Source organism: Hemicordylus capensis, chromosome 2 (assembly GCF_027244095.1).
Source record: "Hemicordylus capensis ecotype Gifberg chromosome 2, rHemCap1.1.pri, whole genome shotgun sequence".
In the NCBI taxonomy this organism is placed as follows: domain Eukaryota; kingdom Metazoa; phylum Chordata; class Lepidosauria; order Squamata; family Cordylidae; genus Hemicordylus; species Hemicordylus capensis.
This window is the reverse complement of record NC_069658.1, coordinates 228,117,031-228,136,802: the sequence shown is the minus strand read 5'-3', so window position 1 is coordinate 228,136,802 and position 19,772 is coordinate 228,117,031. Positions and strand designations below refer to the sequence as shown.

The window sequence follows — 19,772 nt, the reverse complement described above, 5'->3', positions numbered from 1 at the left end:
AGGAGGAGGAGGAGGAGGGAGAGAGATCCAGGGGGAAGGGGGGGTGATGCATGCAGCCGCCGAAGGCACAACTCCTGGCCCCAAGCAAGCAGCTGGTCTCTGGCTCCTCCAGTCTGCTCTGAGGAGGGAAGCTGAAGGGAAGGGAAGGAGACGGTTTTCTTCGGCTGCTAGTTCCCCGATGGAAGGGCTGCTGCACCCCACCTCCTGCACAGCCCGGCCTCAGGGGGATCTGGAGGTCAGTGGGGCCAACCTATGGGCAGAGGGGGTCCTGCCTGAGGGCCCTCCTGACCTAGCCTGACAGTGACACACACACAGACACTCCAGTCATGATGGGACTTGGGCATTATAGGCAGGGGATGATGGTCCTTTTAGTCCAACCACATCTGGGGAACCCTGTCTGGGAACCCCTGCCGTAAAAACACAAGAACTGATGTGTGCCAGAGAACCAGCTTCTAATCAGCTTCACTTCCATGGTTGTGAGAGTGGATCACCACCACCCCACATTCTTGCTCTATGGCTTGGACACATACAACTCTCTCTTTTACTCCCCCTTCGTTGTCTTTTAGCTTTGATAATAGAGATGAATCTTTAGCCTTTCCTCATCAGGAAGGTGCTCCAGCTCCTCGATCTCTTGACTTGCTTTTTTCTGTACATTTTCTCTTACTCTATGCTGCCTTTTTTCCCCTCCCTCCCTGCCCTGTTTCTTGAGATGGGACCATCAGAACAGGGAATTTGTTTCAAAGAAGGATTTGGTCATGTGATTCTGCCCTGACACACCAAAGTGACAGAGAGAGATGCAAGTTGACAAACTGGAGGTTTTTCACGCCCAGCTTTAGTTCACATCACCTCCAGAATAGAGGATGTGCATTCACATATTGGGCAGATTGCTATCGGGGAGCACTTTACACAGGATTTGGATTTTTCATTCCGCGTTAGAGTGTAATAAATCAGGTTACACTCTAACGCGGAATGAAAAATCCAAATTATAAATATCCAAATTATAGATATTTATATAAATACTAGTAACTTTAAGCCCGTTAAATTAACGGGCGCTAGTAGACCTTTGGGGCCAGCTAACTCCGCCTCCTCTGGCCTCGGCCGCGGCTCCGCCGCCGCCTCCTCGCCCGCACTGCGTCCACTGGCTGAGGCAGCGGCTCTGCCGCTGCCTCGCCCGGCTTCCCCTGCCGCCTCCTTGCCTCGTCTGGCCCCTCTGCAGGGCTCGCTTCCCCTGGGCTCCGGCTTCCCCCGGGCCTGCCGTCTTCCCTGGCCTCCCCCACCGCCTCCTCTCAGCCGGGCCCACCGCCTCCTCTGGGCGAGGCTGCGGCTCCGCTGCCGCCTCGCTCGCACCGCGTCCTCTGGCTGAGGTGGCGGCTTTGCCGTCGCCTCGCCCGGCTTCCCCCGCCGCATCCTCCCTCCATCAGCCATCGGCGGTGGCCGCTTCTCCTTGGCCCGCGGCTTCTCCTCCACCCGGCCAACATGGCGGCCAGCGCCTGCGTCCGTGTCTCCCTCGCCATGTTCTGCACACGCGCACCGCGCATGCCCAGAACACCAGAAAAAGACACGGACGCAGACACCAAGCATCTTATTATATAGGATAAATATCTGGGGTTAAAAATCCACTTTTGGGGGCAACTTCAAGTGGTTAGAGTGCTGGACTAGGACCAGGGAGACCTGAGTTCAAATCCCCATTCAGCCATGATACTAGCTGGGTGTCTCTGGGCCAGTCACTTCTCTCTCAGCCTAACCTACTTCACAGGGTTGTTGTGAGGAGAAACTCAAGTATGTACAGTGGGTATAGGAAAGAATCACCCCCTTTGATAGACCTTAAATTCTGGTTCCCTTACATCCTGAAATGGAAACACAAAGAAAATTCCCTTCACCAGCTGTACTTATCCAATGCAACCTATAACATCCAATTGAAAAACATCACAATTACAGTCCAGAAAAAGTGTCAGAAATAAAAAACAAGAATTACTGAGATTGTAAAAGGATCACCCCCCACAATGTCAATATTTTGTTGAACCACCTTTTGCTTTAATAACAGCCTTGAGTCTGTTGGGATACTTCTCTATCAACCTTGCGCATCTAGACGGAGCAATATTTGCCCACTCCTCTATACCGAACTGTTCAAGTTCGGTCACATTGGATGGTAGGTGTTGCTTGTTTTTTATTTCTGACACTTTTTCTGGACTGTAATTGTGATGTTTTTCAGTTGGATATTATAGGTTGCATTGGATAAGTACAGCTGGTGAAGGGAATTTTCTTTGTGTTTTCATTTCAGGATGTAAGGGGACCAGAATTTAAGGTCTATCAAAGGGGGTGATTCTTTCCTATACCCACTGTAGTACACTGCTCTGGGCTCCTTAGAGGAAGAGCGGGATATAAATGTAAAAATAAATAATAAAAATAATTTTGAAAGCCTGCTGTCTGAAAATGCCCTAGGTGGGGGAGGAACTTGGCCCTGGTCTTTCCTGGAAAAAGGTCTTCAAAAAGTAGCTTAGTTTTGGATGCATCAAGTGTGAACCGGCCTCAAATCAGACTGACTCCAGTTAAGTAAATAAAATAGCCACGGGGCACAGCTGTCATCTTTAAGAGGACTGGTTTGGAGTTAGTGCTGAAATTCTCAGTCTGCACATTTCTCATTTGGTTGGCATTTCAAGTCAGAGAGGATTGAAGGACATTTTAAAATGAAATGGAGATGTTCAGAATTATCCCTCTTTCCGTGCTTCTCCCCTGCCCTGGTCAAGAGCACCATGTGTGTGCAAGACCTGTGCTTCATGCTTGCATAAATCCCCCCAGATTTGGAAATTCTTGGGGAATTTTAGCATTGGCTCTGAGGCCCCCTCATCTGATGTGACCTCGGATTTCACAGCCTCCATGGGTAGGCCCTGAACAAACACTGTCACACAGGCTTCTTAAAAGCTGGGCCTGGCTTGCTTCTTTGATACTTAACACCCAGTGAGTTTCATGGCTGAGAAGGGATTTGAGTTCGGGTCTCCCTGGTCCTAGTCCAACACTCTAACCACTATGCCACATGGGCTTCTTGGCACAGAGCTGCTTTCCTGGCCAATGGACATATCCAGAGCCACTTTGCCTGGAGCGGAGGTGGGGGGGGGGGAAGAGACAAACCCAGCAGCTGGATGAGGGGGTTGCAAGATCGGCCCTGCAGAATGGAGGGTCCCCTCCAGGGGTAGATGCAGGCAGGAGCATCTCACAGACTCTTTACTACTACGAATATTTATATACCGCTCTTCAGCTATCAAGCCAGAGGTTGCCGGTTCGAATCCCCACTGGTATGTTTGCCAGACTATGGGAAACATCTATATCGGGCAGCAGCGATATAGGAAGATGCTGAAAGGCATCATCTCATACTGCGAGGGAGATGGCAATGTTCAACCCCTCCTGTATTCTACCAAAGACAACCACAGGGCTCTGTAGGCGCCAGGAGTCGACACCGACTCCACGGCACATTACCTTTAACCAAAGTTCACAAAGCAGTTTACATAAAATGCATAAATAAAATGGTCCCCTGTCTCCAAAAGGCTCACAATTTAAAAGAAACATAAGGCAGTTACCAGCAACAGTCACTGGAGGGATGCTGTGCTGGGGCTGGATAAGGACAGTTGCTCTCCGACTACAAAATACAAGAGAATCACCACTTTAAAAAGGTGTCTCTTTGCTCTCTCTCTAGGGAGCTAACTTTACTCCCATTTGGCTGAGAAGTGGCCTTTAGTAAGCCCTTTCCTCACCTCGCCCCACAGCCTGCCTTCTGCCTTTCTTCAAGGATTCCCCACACTCTTTTTGCCCCCCTTTCCTTGCAGAAATCCCCTTCCTGGCCTTCTTGGAAATGCAGCTGGGCAGACCAAGCCAGGAACTGGACACAAGTGCCTGGACAGGCAAGATCCGGGAGCCAGGTGAGCCTTGCCTGCTCTCTGCAGCCTCTCTGGCCCTACTGCCCTGCCCTGCCCTTCTGCAGTGGGCCCTGAAGTCAGTGGCTGCCTGCTGGGCGGAAGGAGCAGCCCACAGGCCCTGACAGCCGCCTCCTGGGCACTGTCCTACGTAGCCCACCAGAGCAGCAGGCCTGCTGGAGATCAGCTGCCACAGCTGCCGTGTCTGCTCTGGGGAAGGGAGCCAAGCTTCTCCCAGTCCCCTGCTGCTGCCCCAGGGCTCATCCCAGCACAGGGGACATCGGAACACAGGAAGCTGCCTTCTTCCAAGTCAGACTCTTGGTCCATCCAGCTCACTATTGTCTACCCAGACTGGCAGCAGCTTCATCGAGGTTTCGGACAGGAGATGCTGCCAGAGAGGGGACTTGGAGCCTTCTGCATGCAAGCCTGCAGGTGAGTTCTCCCCATCCCCTAAGGGGGACCTCTTGTGGTGCTCACAGGTAGTCTCCCATTCAAATGCAAACAAAAGCGGGCTCTGCTTAGCATATGGGACAATTCGTATATCTTGTAGTAAGGTAAAGTGTGCCGTTGAGTTGGTGTTGACTCCTGGTGCCAGATGGGTGTCAGATGCTTGGACAGGGGGTGCAATTTCAGTGCTTGCCCTAGGCGCTATTTTCCCTAGATATGCCTCTGGAGCTTAGATCTGTCCCTATTGAGCACTCTCTGTTTCCCTCTCTTTGCCTTCTTCTGGGGGATCCTCTCACAAGACCTGCTTCTCCCAAAGGCCCCAGCCAGCTACTCCCTCTGCTTTCAGTTCACACTGCTTAATCTTAATCAAAATCCCCTTTTACGGCATGCAGACCTGATGAGCTGTCAGAAACAAGGCGAAGGCAAGGAGTTGGCCCTAGGGAGTGAACGTGCTGATCTCAGCCTCTCTCTTCTCAGTCTCCCTAACCTGGGGCCCCTTCAGAACCCGCTCCTCCTGCACAGGAAGGAACGCTCGTAATTAACCCTCTTGCCTTCTTCTTGGAATCCGAATTCGGTTTAAGCAAAAGGTGTTTTGTTCCTTACTCGGCAGGAGAGGGAATGGGCGAGGACCTTGGCTCGGTTTCCTCGGGAGAGACCATCTCAGGGTTAAGGGGAGGGAGTGGCCATTCCTAGAGCAGCATGGGAGGGGTGTGCATTGGAGGACTCACTCCCCACCCCACTTCTAGTAAGAAAGGCGCCTGTACCATTTGCAGCACGCCCCCATCCAAGGATTCCGGTGAGTGGAAAAAACATCTGAGGTGGAACAAAACGGGGGACGGGGACGTGCAGGGCAGGAAAGTGGTGGTGGGGTTTGGAGAGCAAGTGAGAGATCTCCGTATTCCAGCCCCCACTCCCACTCCAGCTCCAACATCCGACTCGGTGGTGCTTTTCTTTAAATCTTGAGACTGCACAAGCCACACTTGCAGACCTCTGGGCGGACGTCATTTTTAAAAGTAATTTTTTTTTTACATAAGAACAGCCCTGCTAGATGAGCCCCCAAGACCCGTCCAGTCCAGCATCCTGTTTCGCACAGCAGGCTTCACGGAGAATTACTGGGAGGCTTTACTGCAAGTTTGAAGTTGCCCCCCCCCCCCCCAAACCAAAAAGTGTATCTCTCCTCCCCCCACCCCGGATATAAATCAGGCTAAAAGAAACCGAATACATACATAAATAAATATACGCTAACCCACAATGAAAAACCTGAATTGACTCACAGGGATGTTGGGGTAATCTGGCTGATATTTATGTATGTATGTATTTATTTATTACATTTATATCCTGCTCTTCCTCTGAGGAGCTCAGAGCTGTGTACATACTTATTTTTACCCTCACAACAACCCTGCGAGGTGGGCTAGGCTGAGAGATACATGACTGGCCCAGAGTCACCCAGTGAGTTTCATAGTTGCTGGTTGATAGGAGATCGAATACTTATTTCCCTCACTACAATGCAAATCCATCGCTGACTTTTGGGCACTGGGCTTTTGAGGGTTTGTTTGTTGTTATTCTGTCTCTCACAGCTACAATAAACCTACCATTCCAATTATAGCCTGGTCATTTCTGTGTCAGAGGGCAAACGGACAAAATCAGCAGGGGATCAAATACTTATTTCCCTCACTGTATGTAACACCGTTTTAAGATCATTTGTCTCCAGAAATGGACATATCTGGCGTATCAGCTGAAGCTGATTATAAGCTACAGCCTCAACCTGAGAAACCAGGGTGAGTTTGGGATCCAGGAGCACTCCCAGACTTCGAACCTGATCTTTTAGGGAGAGTGTAACCCCATCCAGAACAGGCAGATCTAAACCATCTCTTGGATCTCGACCCTTTACAGACAGTACCTCCGTCTTGTTTGGATTCAATTTAAGCCTGTTATCCCTCATCCAGCCCAATATCACCTCTAGGCAGGCACTTAGTGGGTTCATGCCATTTCCTGATGCAGTTGGTATGGAGAAATAGATCTGGGTGTCATCAGCATATTGATAATACCCAGCACCAAACCTCCTGATGATCTCCCCCAGCAGTTTCATGTAGATGTTAAAGCACTGGAGACAGTATAGAGCCTTGTGGAACCCCACACTTTAGTTCTCACTTTTCAGAATAACAGTCTCCAAGTGACACCATCTGGAATCTGCCAGAGAGGAACCACTGTAAAACAGTGCCATCCAATCCCACTTCCTTCAAGCGACCCAGTAGGATACCATGGTCGATGGTATCGAAAGTTGCCAAGAGATCCAAAAGGATCAGCAGAGTCATACTCCCTCTGTCGATCGCCAATCGGAGATCATCCATCAGGCTGACCAAGGTAGTCTCGATCCCATAGCCCACCTGAAAGCCAGTTTGGAATGGATCTAAATAACCTGTGTCATCCAAAACTGCCTGGAGCTGAGAAGCAACCACTTGCTCAATCACCTTGCCTACCCAAGGAAGATCAGAGACGGGTCTGTAATTAGCTAACTCTGAGGGATCCAATGCAAGTTTCTTCAAATAAGGTCTAATAATAGCCTCATTAAGACAAGGAGACATCCTGCCCTCCCTCAGAGAAGCATTTATGATATTTACCAGACCCTCTCTGATAATATGACTACCAGATGAAATAAGCCAAGTTGGGCAAGGGTCAAGAGAGCAGGCCAAAGTAGTTTGTCCTCATCTTCAGAAGTAACAAACTGAAAGTGATCCCATTCAATCCCACAAGAGGGTTGCTGGGCACCTCTGCGATAGACTCTGCAGTAACTGTGGAGTCTAGTTCAGCACAAATACAAGAGATTTTATCTGCAAAAAAGTTGTTTAAAACATCGCAGCGAGTGACAGATGGTTCCAAGTCCAAATTCAAGGCGGAGGGGGTATGAACTACCCCCCCAGCCCTAGACAACTCAGCTGGACATGAATTTGCAGAAGCAATGTGGGCAGAGAAGAACTGCTTCTTTGCCATCCGCATGGCCAGAGCATAGATCCTCAAATGAGCTCTGTGTTGCAATCTGTCGGATTCGCACAGAGTCGTTCTCCTCTTGTGCTCTAGTTGTCTACCTCGCCACTTCAACTCCCGCAGTTCATCCAAATACTACGGGGCTGACTTTAAAGTAGGTCGGAGAGAACACTTAGGAGTGATTGTAAGCTCTAGTAAGTTCATTATTCCATATTTGCACCAGAGCATCGACAGAATCACTAGCAGAGCCAGCTTGAAACCCTTCCAAGGCTTCTTGGAATCCTATTGGATCCAATCACCTTCTCGGGCGGACCAACCTAATGGGTCCTTCACTCCTGCAGAGGTGGGTTGTGGTAGAGTATATCCCTAGTATGCATATGTTACTTGAGCCTACTGAGTGCGGCTGTGCGTGGTGAAACACAAGCAAAAGTTAGCACAGGAGTCCCTCCTCTAAATCGCTTGTTACTTCAAAAGCAAATTTTATTTTTCCCCCTGTTTTTCATTCCTCAGGAGCGTTCATACACATACATGCGTCTTTAAACTGTAAAAACATAAAACCATTATTAAAACAATTAAAACAGCTTGTAAATGTTATTCCCACAACAAGAGTTTAAATGTGTCAACTCCCTTCTCCCTCAGAAACTCAAAACTGTCAACTGGCTACTAAAAAGATTAGAGAATTTGACACCTTTCCCCCCTTAGAAGCAGAAGGGATTGTGGGAGTATTCTTCAAGCTGAGAAATTTCCTGCTCTTCTTGTTCAAGCCCTCCTGCTCCTCACACTGAGTTCTGTTAGCTCTACCCACCTGGTTGTCTCTTAGCTGCCCTCTGAGTCCATGAACGTTCCACTCCATTGAGTTATATTGGGGCAGTTTGGAGGTGCCTTTGGCCCCTTTAAGGTTTCTCCCCGCCACTTCCGGATTTTGTGAAGCTGACATACCCTGTGTCTGTAGGTCCCTCTTGCCTGCAGGTGCTCTGCTTATGTGTTCATAAAGATCTTCACATTTCCAGCTCTTTTGGAAATATTATTATTATTATTATTACATTTATATCCCGCTCTTCCTCCAAGGAGCCCAGAGCGGTGCACTACATACTCGAGTTTCTCTTTCACAACAACCCTGTGAAGTAGGTTAGGCTGAGAGAGAAGTGACTGTCCCCGAGTCACCCAGCTAGTTTCATGGCTGAATGGGGATTTGAACTCTGGTCTCCCCGGTCCTAGTCTAGCACTCTAACCACTACACCACGCTGGCTCTCACTGTATGTAGATATAACATATGTAGATATAACAATTATTATTAAAAGTCACAACACAGTAATAGCAGGATAGAAAAGGGCAGAAGAATAGCAAAGGCACCATTCACTCAACAGCTCTCTGAGGAAATCAAGTTTGAGCCTGTTGCCTAAATATCAGTAAAAGGGAACAAAAGTAGTATCCCATGGGAGGGAGTTCCATAGTTCCACAGGCTTAAACCAGGAAAGGGACCAAAAGTGTTCCTTTTGTGCCCCAAATTAATGGGAGCTGGATAGGCTGAGGGCTGCATCACATTCTATGGAGTTGAGGAGGTTAACCCTTTCCCCCGTACTCTGGTTTTAATGCCAAATACCAGCACCTCAAAGGTGCTCTTTTCTTGATGTTCAGAGACTCTGTAAGAACAAGCAATGCAACGATTAGACAGAACATTTTTTAGAGTGTTCATTCAGCAGCAGAGCCCACATATGCTGCTCCTGCCGCTTTTCTCCGTTCCTGGCTCTCTTTCAGAGTTTGCTCCAACTGGGGCAGGATTCCGGCCTTCAGCAAGTTTCCAGGTTGCAATGGCTGCCCTCTGAACAGAACCTCCCCCACCCCGCAATCCACATATCCACGAGGCATGTGCTGAAAAAGCTGAGGAGCAGCTCCCAGTCACCAGCCTCCGTTGGGTGTTCTTGTTCAAAAGGAATGTCGAGGCCCAGAACTGAGTTTGCTGCCCCTCATTCTGAGTTTATCAGCATGAGTTTATGTTTTGACAAAATGGGGGGAGGGGCACAAAACCAGGTGTGTAACTATAATAGGGGAGACAGTTGTCTGGGGGCCCACTGCTTTGGGGGGGGCCCAGAGGCAAGTCACATGACTGACTCCCCCAGCCGCGCGCACACCCGGGCTTCCTTCAGTTGTAGTCATCCTCCGAAATTGAACAGCATGTCTTTCTCTGGTACCATTAAATGACTTTCATTGTCCACAATTTACAAAACCTTAAAAAAAATAATTTAGGATGATGTTCTATTGTGGCACATAGGGTGTGTGTGTGTGTGTGTGTAATTTTTACTATGCTTTTTGTTACCACTATTCAGCCTCATTTCAGATTTCTTTACTTCATGAGCTGAGCTTCAGTGAGGGGGGCCCATTTTAAAATATTGTCTCTGGGCCCACTCCAACCTTGCTATACCCCTTCACAAAACCAATATGAAAATGAAAGCACCTCCTTGAAGTACCTGAGTGGGTGTGGGACACTTTTATTGCTTTCTTTTCTTGCAAGGTTGTCCAGTGTCTGCAGGGGGATGGCGGAGGGAGAACCCCTTCCTTAGTGTTCAAATTCACTTGCAGTATCTGCTGCATAGAAAATAATGCTACTGCTTTTTTCTGCAGGGTGGTGGGCAACCTCAGAAAACATAAACCTCTTGCAGGCTGCTCTCCAAAGATGGAAGAGGAAGACTCGGCTGGCCCTGAAGCTCAAAGATGTCCTGATGCTACCCAGATCGGGAGCAGTGAGGGATTCTGGGAAAGAAGCGTGCGGAAGATCGTACATAAGGAGATAGGAAGTACCAGTTCAGATGTTTGGTGCCAAATTTTCAGGCAGTTCTGCTATCAGCAGGCCAAGGGGCCCCGAGAGGTTTGCAGCCGGCTCCACAGCCTTTGCCATCAGTGGCTGAAGCCAGAGAGACACACGAAAGCTCAGATTGTGGACCTGGTGACCCTGGAGCAGTTCTTGAGCATCCTGCCCCCAGAGATGGAGAGCTGGGTCAGAGAGTGTGGTGCAGAGACCAGTTCCCAGGCAGTGGCCCTGGCAGAAGGTTTCCTCCTGAGCCATGCGGAGGCCAAGAGGCAAGAAGAGCAACAGGTGAGAATGTCTCTTTTATCTTGGTAGCTCAAAGGGGCAGAGTGTACATGTTATAGTACTAGATCCTGAAAGTCCCCAACAGTTGCCCAATATTTTCTGGAAATCATCTGAAGAAGAGTTATTTGAATCTAGGTTTAACGAGGGTTACCATCATTGGCATGATCATGTGAATTCATGTCAAGGTGGTTTATTATGGCTCGAGATGAATCTGAGAGTCCCAGCTTAGTGTGGGTTCACACAATCATGTCAGTCACCCACATTAAGCCTAGATTTGAAAGACTGGGTGGACTAGGCCATTAGGTGGACATCAGCAACAGCCACTCAAGGAGTGCAGTGCTTGGGTTAGAGAGGGCCCATTGCTCTCTCTCTCCCCCCCCCGCTAAATATATGGTAATCGCCCACTTTCAAAGGTGTATCTTTGTTCAGTTATCACAGGAAAACTGAGCACTTGCCTGATATGGCTGCTATGCCAAGGAGATTGTGGAGGATTGGGGAAGGAAAAAATAAATAGAGGAGGAGACTGGAGTCCAAAGAGATTGCTGTCTTTGGACTTTGACTGTCTTGGTCCCTCTCTCCATTCCCTCTCTGGAACTCTCACTGCTGTTTTGAGTACAGGGTCTGCCATCAGAAATGGCTGCAGACTTCCCTGAGGCAGAGACAGCTCCATCTGTTCCTGAGCAGAGGCTGGTCCAGTGGGTGGTGCAGGAGAGTGATGAAGTGGCATTCTTGCCAGGTAAGGATTTGTGGGCTATAATTCCACTTGGTTTCCTTCTGCGGAGTATGCCTGATGAGTGTGGGCTGCTTTCATTTTCCTCTTCAGCCTCCGTGTGGCAGATGCTTCTCCTTAACCGCTTCCACATTTTCAGTATTTTCAAACAGAATGGGAGCGGTTGTCCTCTTTTCCTCACTCGCGGGCTTCCCTGATGTGCTTGGTAGGCCACTGGGTGAAGCAAGATGCTGGACTAGATGGGCCCTTGGCCTGATCCAGCAGGGCTCCTTCTGATGCTCTTAAAGCACAAGTATAAATCATCACTTTGAATCTTGCTGAAAACCAGTCTGGAGACAACCTGATTTCACTCGAGCCACTAAAAGGCATAATTGAGATCATCAGGAGAGGTTCGTTTGCAGTTGCCACTGGCTTGTCTGCTGGCTACTCGGGGACGGGCCTTCTCCATTGCTGCCCCCAGGCTTTGGAACACGCTCCCTGCTGTAATAAGAGCCTCCCCATCTCTAACAACTTTTCAAAAGGAAGTCAAGACACATTTGTTCATCCAGACTTTTAATTAGCTATTAATTTTAATAGTTTGATAGTTTTTAATAGGTTTAATTGTTGTTTTAAATTTTAAATTGTTGAAATATTTTAACTTTTTTATTTGTTGTTTTTACTGTGTTGTTGAAAACCGCCCAAAGACTTGCGTTTTGGGCGGTATATAAATATGTTAAATAATAAACAAATACATAAAAATGAATGAATGAATATGTGTATAAACTATTCCTCCACTCCCCCCTCTCTCTCTCTCTCTCTCTCTCTCTCTCTCTCTCTCTCTCACAGATGCTGGAATTACCGAGGCGAGTGGTTCCAGGCCTTCCACAGATTGTGGCAGAGTAGAAGTAGTTGCTATGAAATGGAATAAGGTAAAATCATTGGGGAGATGGAGAAGTCACGTACGTATTTCCATGGTCTCCAGGGGTCGACACCGACTCGACAGCACACTTTACCTTTGAAAGATATGCCTCTTTCCATTTGCATCTGTCTCTCTGAGGGGCTTTGAAGGCTCCTAGGGTAACTTGAGGTCCTCCACCTACCTCATTTGTTAAATATTTTTGAAGTTTTGCAATACCTGTGGAGATATTTTGGTGTGTTTTTTTCTTTTCAGGGCCTGGTGATGTTTGAGGATGTCTCTGTGAACTTCTCGGAAGAGGAGTGGGCCCTGCTGGATCGAGACCAAAGGGATCTCCAGAGGGAAGTCATGCTGGAGAACTGGGAGCATCTGGCCTTTCTGGGTAAGGAGCCATCCTTATCCTTAGGAGATCAATGCTGAAAACAGAAAGTGTGGATATTTTTAATCTATTGGTGATGCTGGTGAATTCTGCTCAACCTCTTGGCAGTTGTGCATTGGGGTTCCACAGGGTTCCATTCTCTTTAACTTCTACAAGAAATTGCTGGGAGAGGTCATTTGTTTTGAAGTATAGGAAACATAGGAAACTGCCATATACTGAGTCAGACCATTGGTCTATCTAGCTCAGTATTGTCGTCACAGACTGGCAGCGGCTTCTCCAAGGTTGCAGGCAGGAATCTCTCTCAGCCCTATCTTGGAGTCGCCAGGGAGGGAACTTGAAACCTCCTGCTCTTCCCAGAGCAGCTTCATCCCCGCTCTGGGGATGATTATATTGAAGTATAATCAATATGCAGCTGATGTCCAGCTATATGCTGTTGGTTGGCCTGATGGATGATCTCTACCAAGGAATGGACAGAGGGAGTGTGACACTGTTGGTTCTTTTGGACCTTTCTGCAGCTTTCAATACTATCGACCATGGTATCCTTCTGAATCGCTTGGGGGATTTGGGAATAGATGGCACTGCTTTGCAGTGGTTCCGTTCCTATCTCTCTGGTAGATTCCAGATGGTGTTGCAATCTGGAAGATTCTCTGGTAGATTCCAGATGTGTGTATATTCCAAGGGTCATGCTTCGAGGGACGTGATAGATCTTCCTGTTCTGGATGGGGTTGCACTCCCCCCAAAGGAACAGGTACATAGCTTGGGAGTGCTTCTGAACCCAGACCTCACTCTGGTTTCTCAGGTTGAGGCTATGGCCAGGAGCGCTTTCTATCAACTTCAGTTGATACAACAGCTGTGTCTGTTCCTTGAGGATAATGATCTCAGAACTGTGGCACACTCTCTGGTAACCTCTAGGCTTAACTACTGCAATGCACTCTACATGGGACTGCCTTTGTATGTGGGTTGGAAACTTCAGTTGGTTCAAAATGCAGTGGCTGGTCTGGTCTCCGGGGTGGAGAGACCATATTACGCCTGTTTTAAAGCAATTGCATTGGCTGCTAGTAGGTTTCCAGGCAAAATACACAGTGCTGGTAATTACCTTTAAAGCCCTAAACGGCTTAGAAGCAGGTTACCTGGGGGAGGGCCTCCTGCATGATCCCCACCACACATTAAGATTATCGAGAGAGGGAGCGGGCCTTCTCTGTAGTTGCTCCTGGGCTGTGGAATGCGCTCCCTATAGACATTCGTCGTTTGACATCCTTACCAGCCTTCAAAAGAGCCCTTAAGACACATTTTTTTTAAGCCGGGCTTTTAGTCATTTCTGAGTTTTAAATTTTCAATTGCTGTTTAGATTTTTTTGATTGCTGTGATTTCTGAATATGTTAGATTTTAAATTCTTGTTTTAATAGCTGGTTTTGTTTGTCTTTGTTTTTGTGAACTGCCTGGAGCCTCTGGAGTCAGGCAGTATATAAATAAAATAAAATAGCTCTCTCATCAGATGAAGGTAAGATAGTAGCCCAATTCATTAATTATGCTTTACAAGAGTACAGATATCTGTATGCTTGTACCTGTGTTTGTGTGAATGACTGTGCCTGTGTGTTCATTTGAAAAGTGAATAGAGGATGGAATACTGGATACAGGCCCTTCAAATGCATGGTACAGAGAGAATGTGTACTTCTGTACCTGCGTTCAGTGTAACATGTAAATGCCTGTACCTGTGTACAGCTCAGTACCTGTGTACACTGTATACTCGTTGTACGAGTGTTGAACGTAACATGTGAATGGGCCTAGTTAGTGTCCTGAATCAGTGCTTCAGTGTGGTAATGGACTGCATGAACAAATTGAGACCCAGTCCAGACAAGATGGAATGCTGTTGTTTGTCATCAGATGTGGTTCATCTGGCTGGATGAATGAGCTTCAGCCTGTTCCAGATGGGATTGCGTTCTCCCTGAAGGATGAGGTACACAGTCTGGCAGTAGAGGCTCAATTGGCATCTGTGACTGGGAGCTCCTTTTATCAGCTTTAGTTGATACATTGACTGTGACCTTACCTGGATGGAAATACCTTGGCCACAGTTATTCATGCTCTGGGAACCTCCTGTTTAGATTACTGCAATGCATTGTATGTGGGGCTGCCTTTTGAAATATGGTTCAGAAATTGCAGTCGGTCCAAAATATGGCCACTAGATAGTTAACTGGGGCTGGACATTTTGATCATATCACACCATCTCTTCATCAGCTGCACTGACTCCCAGTCTGTTTCTGGGCCCAGTTCAAAGTGCCCAGTTAAAAGTAACCTTTAAATATAATACCTTAATGGCTTAGGACCAGGTTACCTGAGAGAGCACCTTGCCCCATATGCCTCTAACCGGGCCTTGAGATCTTGTTCGCAGGCTCTGCTCTGAGTGCTCCACCAAATCAGGTGAGGCAGGTGGCTATTAAGGAGTGGGCCTTTTTGGTGGCGGCACCCAGTTTGTGAAATAGCTGCCTCCTGGCACCATTGCTTTGTTTTTCTTAGACGCCAAATGAAGACCTTTCTATTCACCCTGGTTTTTAAAAAAAATCCATCTCAAAGGGTTTTTTAAAAAGGTTTTTACAATGTTATTGTATATTATTTTAAAATCTTATTTATGTTTACTAGATGGGCCAGGCGCAGAGCATCTGTGCCTCTGGCCAGCCCACCCAACGCCACTGTCTTCCCCCCTCCACGTCAGCATGCCTGGCTTTCTGACCGACTGGCCGACCGGCCAACCAGCCACTCCCCCCTGCTGCCCATTTCTCGCCCCCCACCCCACGCTTTCTGGCTTGCACACAGTCTGGAAAACCAACCCACCCCCTCCTCCTGGTGGCTGGGCCAGGCCGGCCCGCCACCTCCTCCTGCCGCCTCCTCCTGGTGGGCAGCTGGCCCAGGCCAGCCCGCCACTGCCTCCTCTGGCCAACCGGTGGCTGGGCCAGGGCCAGGCTAGCCTGTCACCACCTCCTCCAGGCAGCCGGGCCAGGGCCAGGCCAGGCCGCCGCCACCGCCTCCTCCTCCCTCTGGCCGGACCAGGGCCAGGCTGGCCTGCCGCTGCCGCCTCCTCCGGCCGACTGGTGGCCAGGCCGGCCCACCGCCGCCATTGTCTCCCGTCTCCATTGCTATCTTGTAGGCAGCTGCTCTCACGAGAGCTGCCACACATGGGATTTGCGACAGGTACATTTAGGAGCAATTATTATGGCGTGGCCAACAAAGAAAGTTGTTCACATTATAATTTCCCCTTCTCAATTGTGGTACACAGGAACATAGGAAGCTGCCATATACCGGGTCAGACCATTGGTCCATCTAGCTCAGTATTGTCTACCTAGATGTGGCTTCTCCAAAGTTGCAGGCAGGAGTCTTGCAGGAGTCTCTCTCAGGTGCCTCTCTCTATCTTGGAGCTTCCAGAGAGGGAATTTTGAGCCTGCAGGTGCTCTTCCCAGAGTGACCGCATCCGCTAAGGGGTATATCTTACAGTACTCACCTGTGGTCTCCCATTCAAATGCAAACCAGGGTGAACCCTGCTTAGCAAAGGGAACAGTTCATGCTTGCTATCACAAGACCATCCATCCCAATTTCTTTTGAGGGTTATTGAACTTGCCTGTTCCTTTTATCCGAAGAGGGACTTCCAGTTCTCAAAGTTCACTTTGCCCACCCCCACGCCGACTGGAAAAAAAGGAATTCCTGGTGGGGATTCCTTCAGTTGGGGAAGGGGGAGGTTGCACTGATGGATCATTTCTGGTGGAATTGTGGAGGGAAATCAGTGCAGTACTAGGTCTTATTGAATGAATCAAATTTTGAGTTTGCTGTTTGTCCATCTTTCTCCTCATCATCCATAAGCTACACTGACTGGCATTACTTAAGTCCAAAGTCTCTGGACCATGAACCTTAGACTGAATAAATGCAGGCTATTCAAAGTTCTATACACTGTACCATATTGCCTGGGAGACCACGACGACTAACAAAGTTAACTCAAGTCATGACAGGATCTGCCTTCCCATGATGTATTTTGTATTTTTTAATGTACACAAGTAAGTGGGTCCCCCCTGCCCGACCCCTGGTTTGAAGCCCCATTTCTCCCTCATTACATTTCTTTCTCTTTTACAGCAGGTGATAGAGGCGAGCAGGACAAAGAGGCTGAACTGGAGAGAAGGAAAAAGGAAGCAAAGCAGGAGCCAGGAAAGAAGTCCCTTGTTTGTGAATGCTCCGACTTCCATGAAATGTCAGTTCAAAAACAGTGGTGCCCAGGAAGCAAAAGGAAGACATTTCCTCAGTGTGGGGAACTTCCCATAGATGGGAAATCAACTCTCTGTACATCTCAAATAACTGACACAGGAAAGAAAAGATATAAGTGTTCTGAGTGTGGAAAGAGTTTTAGCCAGAGTTCGGGCCTTACTTGCCATCAAAGAATCCACACAGGGGAGAAACCATATCAGTGCTCAGTGTGTGGAAAGAGCTTCAGCCACAACTCAAGCCTTACGTGCCATACAAGAATCCACACTGGAGATCAGCCATATATATGCTCACAGTGTGGAAAGGGTTTCAGCCACAGCTTTAGTCTTACTTGTCATCTAAGAATCCACACGGGGGAGAAACCATTTCAGTGTTCAGAGTGTGGAAAGAGCTTCAGCCGGAGCTCACACCTGACTACCCATCAAAGAATCCACACAGGAGAGAAACCATATCAGTGCTCTCTATGTGGAAAGAACTTCAGTGATAGTGCTAGTCTTGCAAGTCATAAAAGAATACACACAGGAGAGAAGCCATATCATTGCTCTGAATGTGGAAAGAGCTTCAGCAACAGCTCGAATCTTTCTTCCCATCAGAGAATCCACACAGGGGAGAAACCATACAAATGTTTGGAATGTGGAAAGAGTTTTAGCTGGAGTTCAGACCTCAATTCACATCAAAGAAACCACATAGAAGAGAAATATAAATGCTCAGAATGTGGAAAGGCCTTCAGCCACAGTACAAGCCTTACTTACCATCAAAGAATGCACACAGGAGAGAAGCTATATCAATGCTCAGAGTGTGGAAAGAGCTTCTACAAGAATTCTAGTCTTATTTGCCATCAAAGAATACACACAGGAGAGAAACCATATATATGTTCAGAGTGTGGAAAGAGCTTCAGCCACAGCTCTAGCCTTACTTGCCATCAAAGAATCCACACGGGGGAGAAACCATATCGATGCCCAGTATGTGGAAAGAGCTTTAGACGTAGCACACACCTTACTACCCATCAAAGAATCCATGCAAGGGAGAAACAACATCCATGTTTGGAATGTGGAAAGAACTTCAACCAGGACTCACCCCTTGCTTCACTTCAAAGAATCCACACAGGGGAGAAAGCATAGCAATGTCTGGAGTGTTGAAAGAACTCAAAGCACATGCTTTAGGTCATGCCATATAATTCACACAGGGAGTTACTTTGTGGGTCCCTGAAATTCCAGGAACATGGGAAGAAATGGGTGGGTTTATTGCTTTATTCCTCATTACTTGTAAGCTGCTCGGACCTTTTTGTAAAGTAGTGGGATATAAATTCACACCAGAAACAAATTTTGCAAGCGTTCAATATATAGAAAATTTTTCCTTGGAGTGGCTGAGTGTGTGTGTGTGTGTGTGTGTGTGTGTGTGTGTGTGTGTGTGTGTAGTGGGGAAGCTTCAGTTGATGGACATATTTTGTTTCTGCGGGACTGTTCGTCCAAACTATCATGCTGCTAAATGCATGGGAGCAGATGCCTGTCTAAGACACATTTTGCAAAGCAAGGGGACCAGTGTGCCTCCTAACAGGGATTCCCAGATGTTATTGACTACAGCTCCCATAATCCCCAGCCAAAGGCCATTACAGCTGGAGATGCTGGGAGTTGTAGTGAACAACACCTGGGAATCCCTGTTAGAGGGAACACTGAAGGGGACTCTGTCTTGGATGCTGAATTCCTGATATTATATTTGGTATGTTCCTTAAAACCCTCTATTGAGGGTGTTCTGTAGTCTCAGCATGCTGAATACTGCATGTTACTGAATAATGTGATTAACATGTCTAAAATTTATGAACTTATACATGGACACAAAGCTGTTCAAAACCGTTTTAACACTGGGTTGCTGTCTTGTGTTATTCTGGCCTATATTATGAATTATATAGAGTTCTTTTTTTGATTGGATATTATTTAGTGTATTCTATGATTTAATAATCATTTTACCTTTTTGATCAATTATTATCACTTTCTATATGATTCTATGATTCAGGCTAATATATTTTATTTTTGATGCCTTTTTTGCATTTATTGAATTATTGGATCTGTTGGGTTGCAATTTGGACTACAACTCCCATCACCCCCAGCCACAAGTGCTGAAGGCAGGGGTGATGGGATTCATCCCTGAACAACATCTGGGGACCCCATGTCTGAGAACTCCTGCTAAACAATATTATTTCAGGCTCGTTCTCACTATCAGAACAAAGTTGGAGGAGACGGCAGCTAAGGTTCAGCAACCGTACCACACCCCTGAAAGCCCCAGTTGGAGGACTGGGAAGTGATCGTGGGTTGGTTGGTGGGTGTGGGCAGTTGACATCAGTTGGTGGAGGCCAGCTGCCTGTGCCAAGATGCTTACTGCCTGCAGGATCCATTTTCGAGAGTGCCTATGGCTGCTGAATCATAGCGGGCAGCTCTTCCGACTGAGTTTCTATGGTGAACTCAGTAATGAACTCAAGCCCATTGGCTACTTCTTCATCTGCTTTCTATGGTGGAGGGTCAGGATTCACTCCCTGTGCCATGAATTCTAGGTGGCCTGTGGAATGCCTGGCAAGCTAATTCCTTTGTCTCCACAGACAAAGGAATTGTCTCCTTCCCGCAGCCCAGATAATGCAGGCAGCTGTGGCTGACTGGCAGGGCGGGCAGTTGCTCCTGCTAAGAGTTTGGCTCCGAGTACAGAACGGGCTGCTTTTCCTTGCTTTTCCTCTGCTCCCCCTAAATCCTTCATCTCTTTGCTGGCTTGGCCTTGGGTTCCTCCCCAGATACTCCCAGGAGAGCTGGTCTTGTGGTAGCAAGCATGACTTGTCCCCATAGCTAAGCAGGGTCTGCCCTGGTTGAATATGAATGGGAGACTTGATGTGTGAGCACTGCAAGATATTCCCCTCAGGGGATGAAGAAGAGAAGAGAAGAAGGTTTCTTCTCTGGGAAGAGAAGAAGGTTTCCTTCCCTGGCTTCTCCAAGATAGGGCTGAAAGAGATTCCTGCCTGCAACCTTGGAGAAGCCACTGCCAGTCTGTGAAGACAATACTGAGCTAGATAGACCAATGGTCTGACTCAGAATATGGCAGCTTCCTATGTT

General features: G+C 47.8%; 1 protein-coding gene across 5 annotated transcripts; it reads left to right on the top strand.

The window, feature by feature from the left end:
- Positions 1–59: 59 nt before the first annotated feature.
- On the top strand, positions 60–18,713 carry LOC128341635 (zinc finger protein 883-like). Of its 5 annotated transcripts, XM_053288007.1 has the most exons (7): positions 60–235; positions 3,822–4,340; positions 9,963–10,434; positions 11,050–11,167; positions 11,987–12,069; positions 12,312–12,438; positions 16,552–18,713. In XM_053288007.1, the coding sequence occupies exons 2-7, from the start codon at positions 4,294–4,296 to the stop codon at positions 17,796–17,798; spliced, it is 2,094 nt and encodes a 697-aa protein (XP_053143982.1). In that variant the 5' UTR covers positions 60–235; positions 3,822–4,293; the 3' UTR covers positions 17,799–18,713. The 5 variants fall into 5 exon arrangements, with proteins under 5 accessions (XP_053143982.1, XP_053143983.1, XP_053143981.1 ...); XM_053288008.1 differs by lacking the exon at positions 60–235 and having other exon boundaries at positions 3,200–4,340; positions 16,555–18,713; XM_053288006.1 differs by lacking the exon at positions 60–235 and having other exon boundaries at positions 3,202–4,340.
- Positions 18,714–19,772: the final 1,059 nt, after the last annotated feature.

Bases quoted from the DNA above. Each gene is read 5' to 3' on its own strand.
- LOC128341635 (XM_053288007.1), top strand. From the start codon at position 4,294: ATGCTGCCAGAGAGGGGACTTGGAGCCTTCTGCATGCAAGCCTGCAG. The intron at 11,168-11,986 runs GTAAGGATTTGT...TCTCTCTCACAG, and splicing joins TGAAGTGGCATTCTTGCCAG to ATGCTGGAATTACCGAGGCG. The intron at 12,439-16,551 runs GTAAGGAGCCAT...TCTCTTTTACAG, and splicing joins GGAGCATCTGGCCTTTCTGG to CAGGTGATAGAGGCGAGCAG.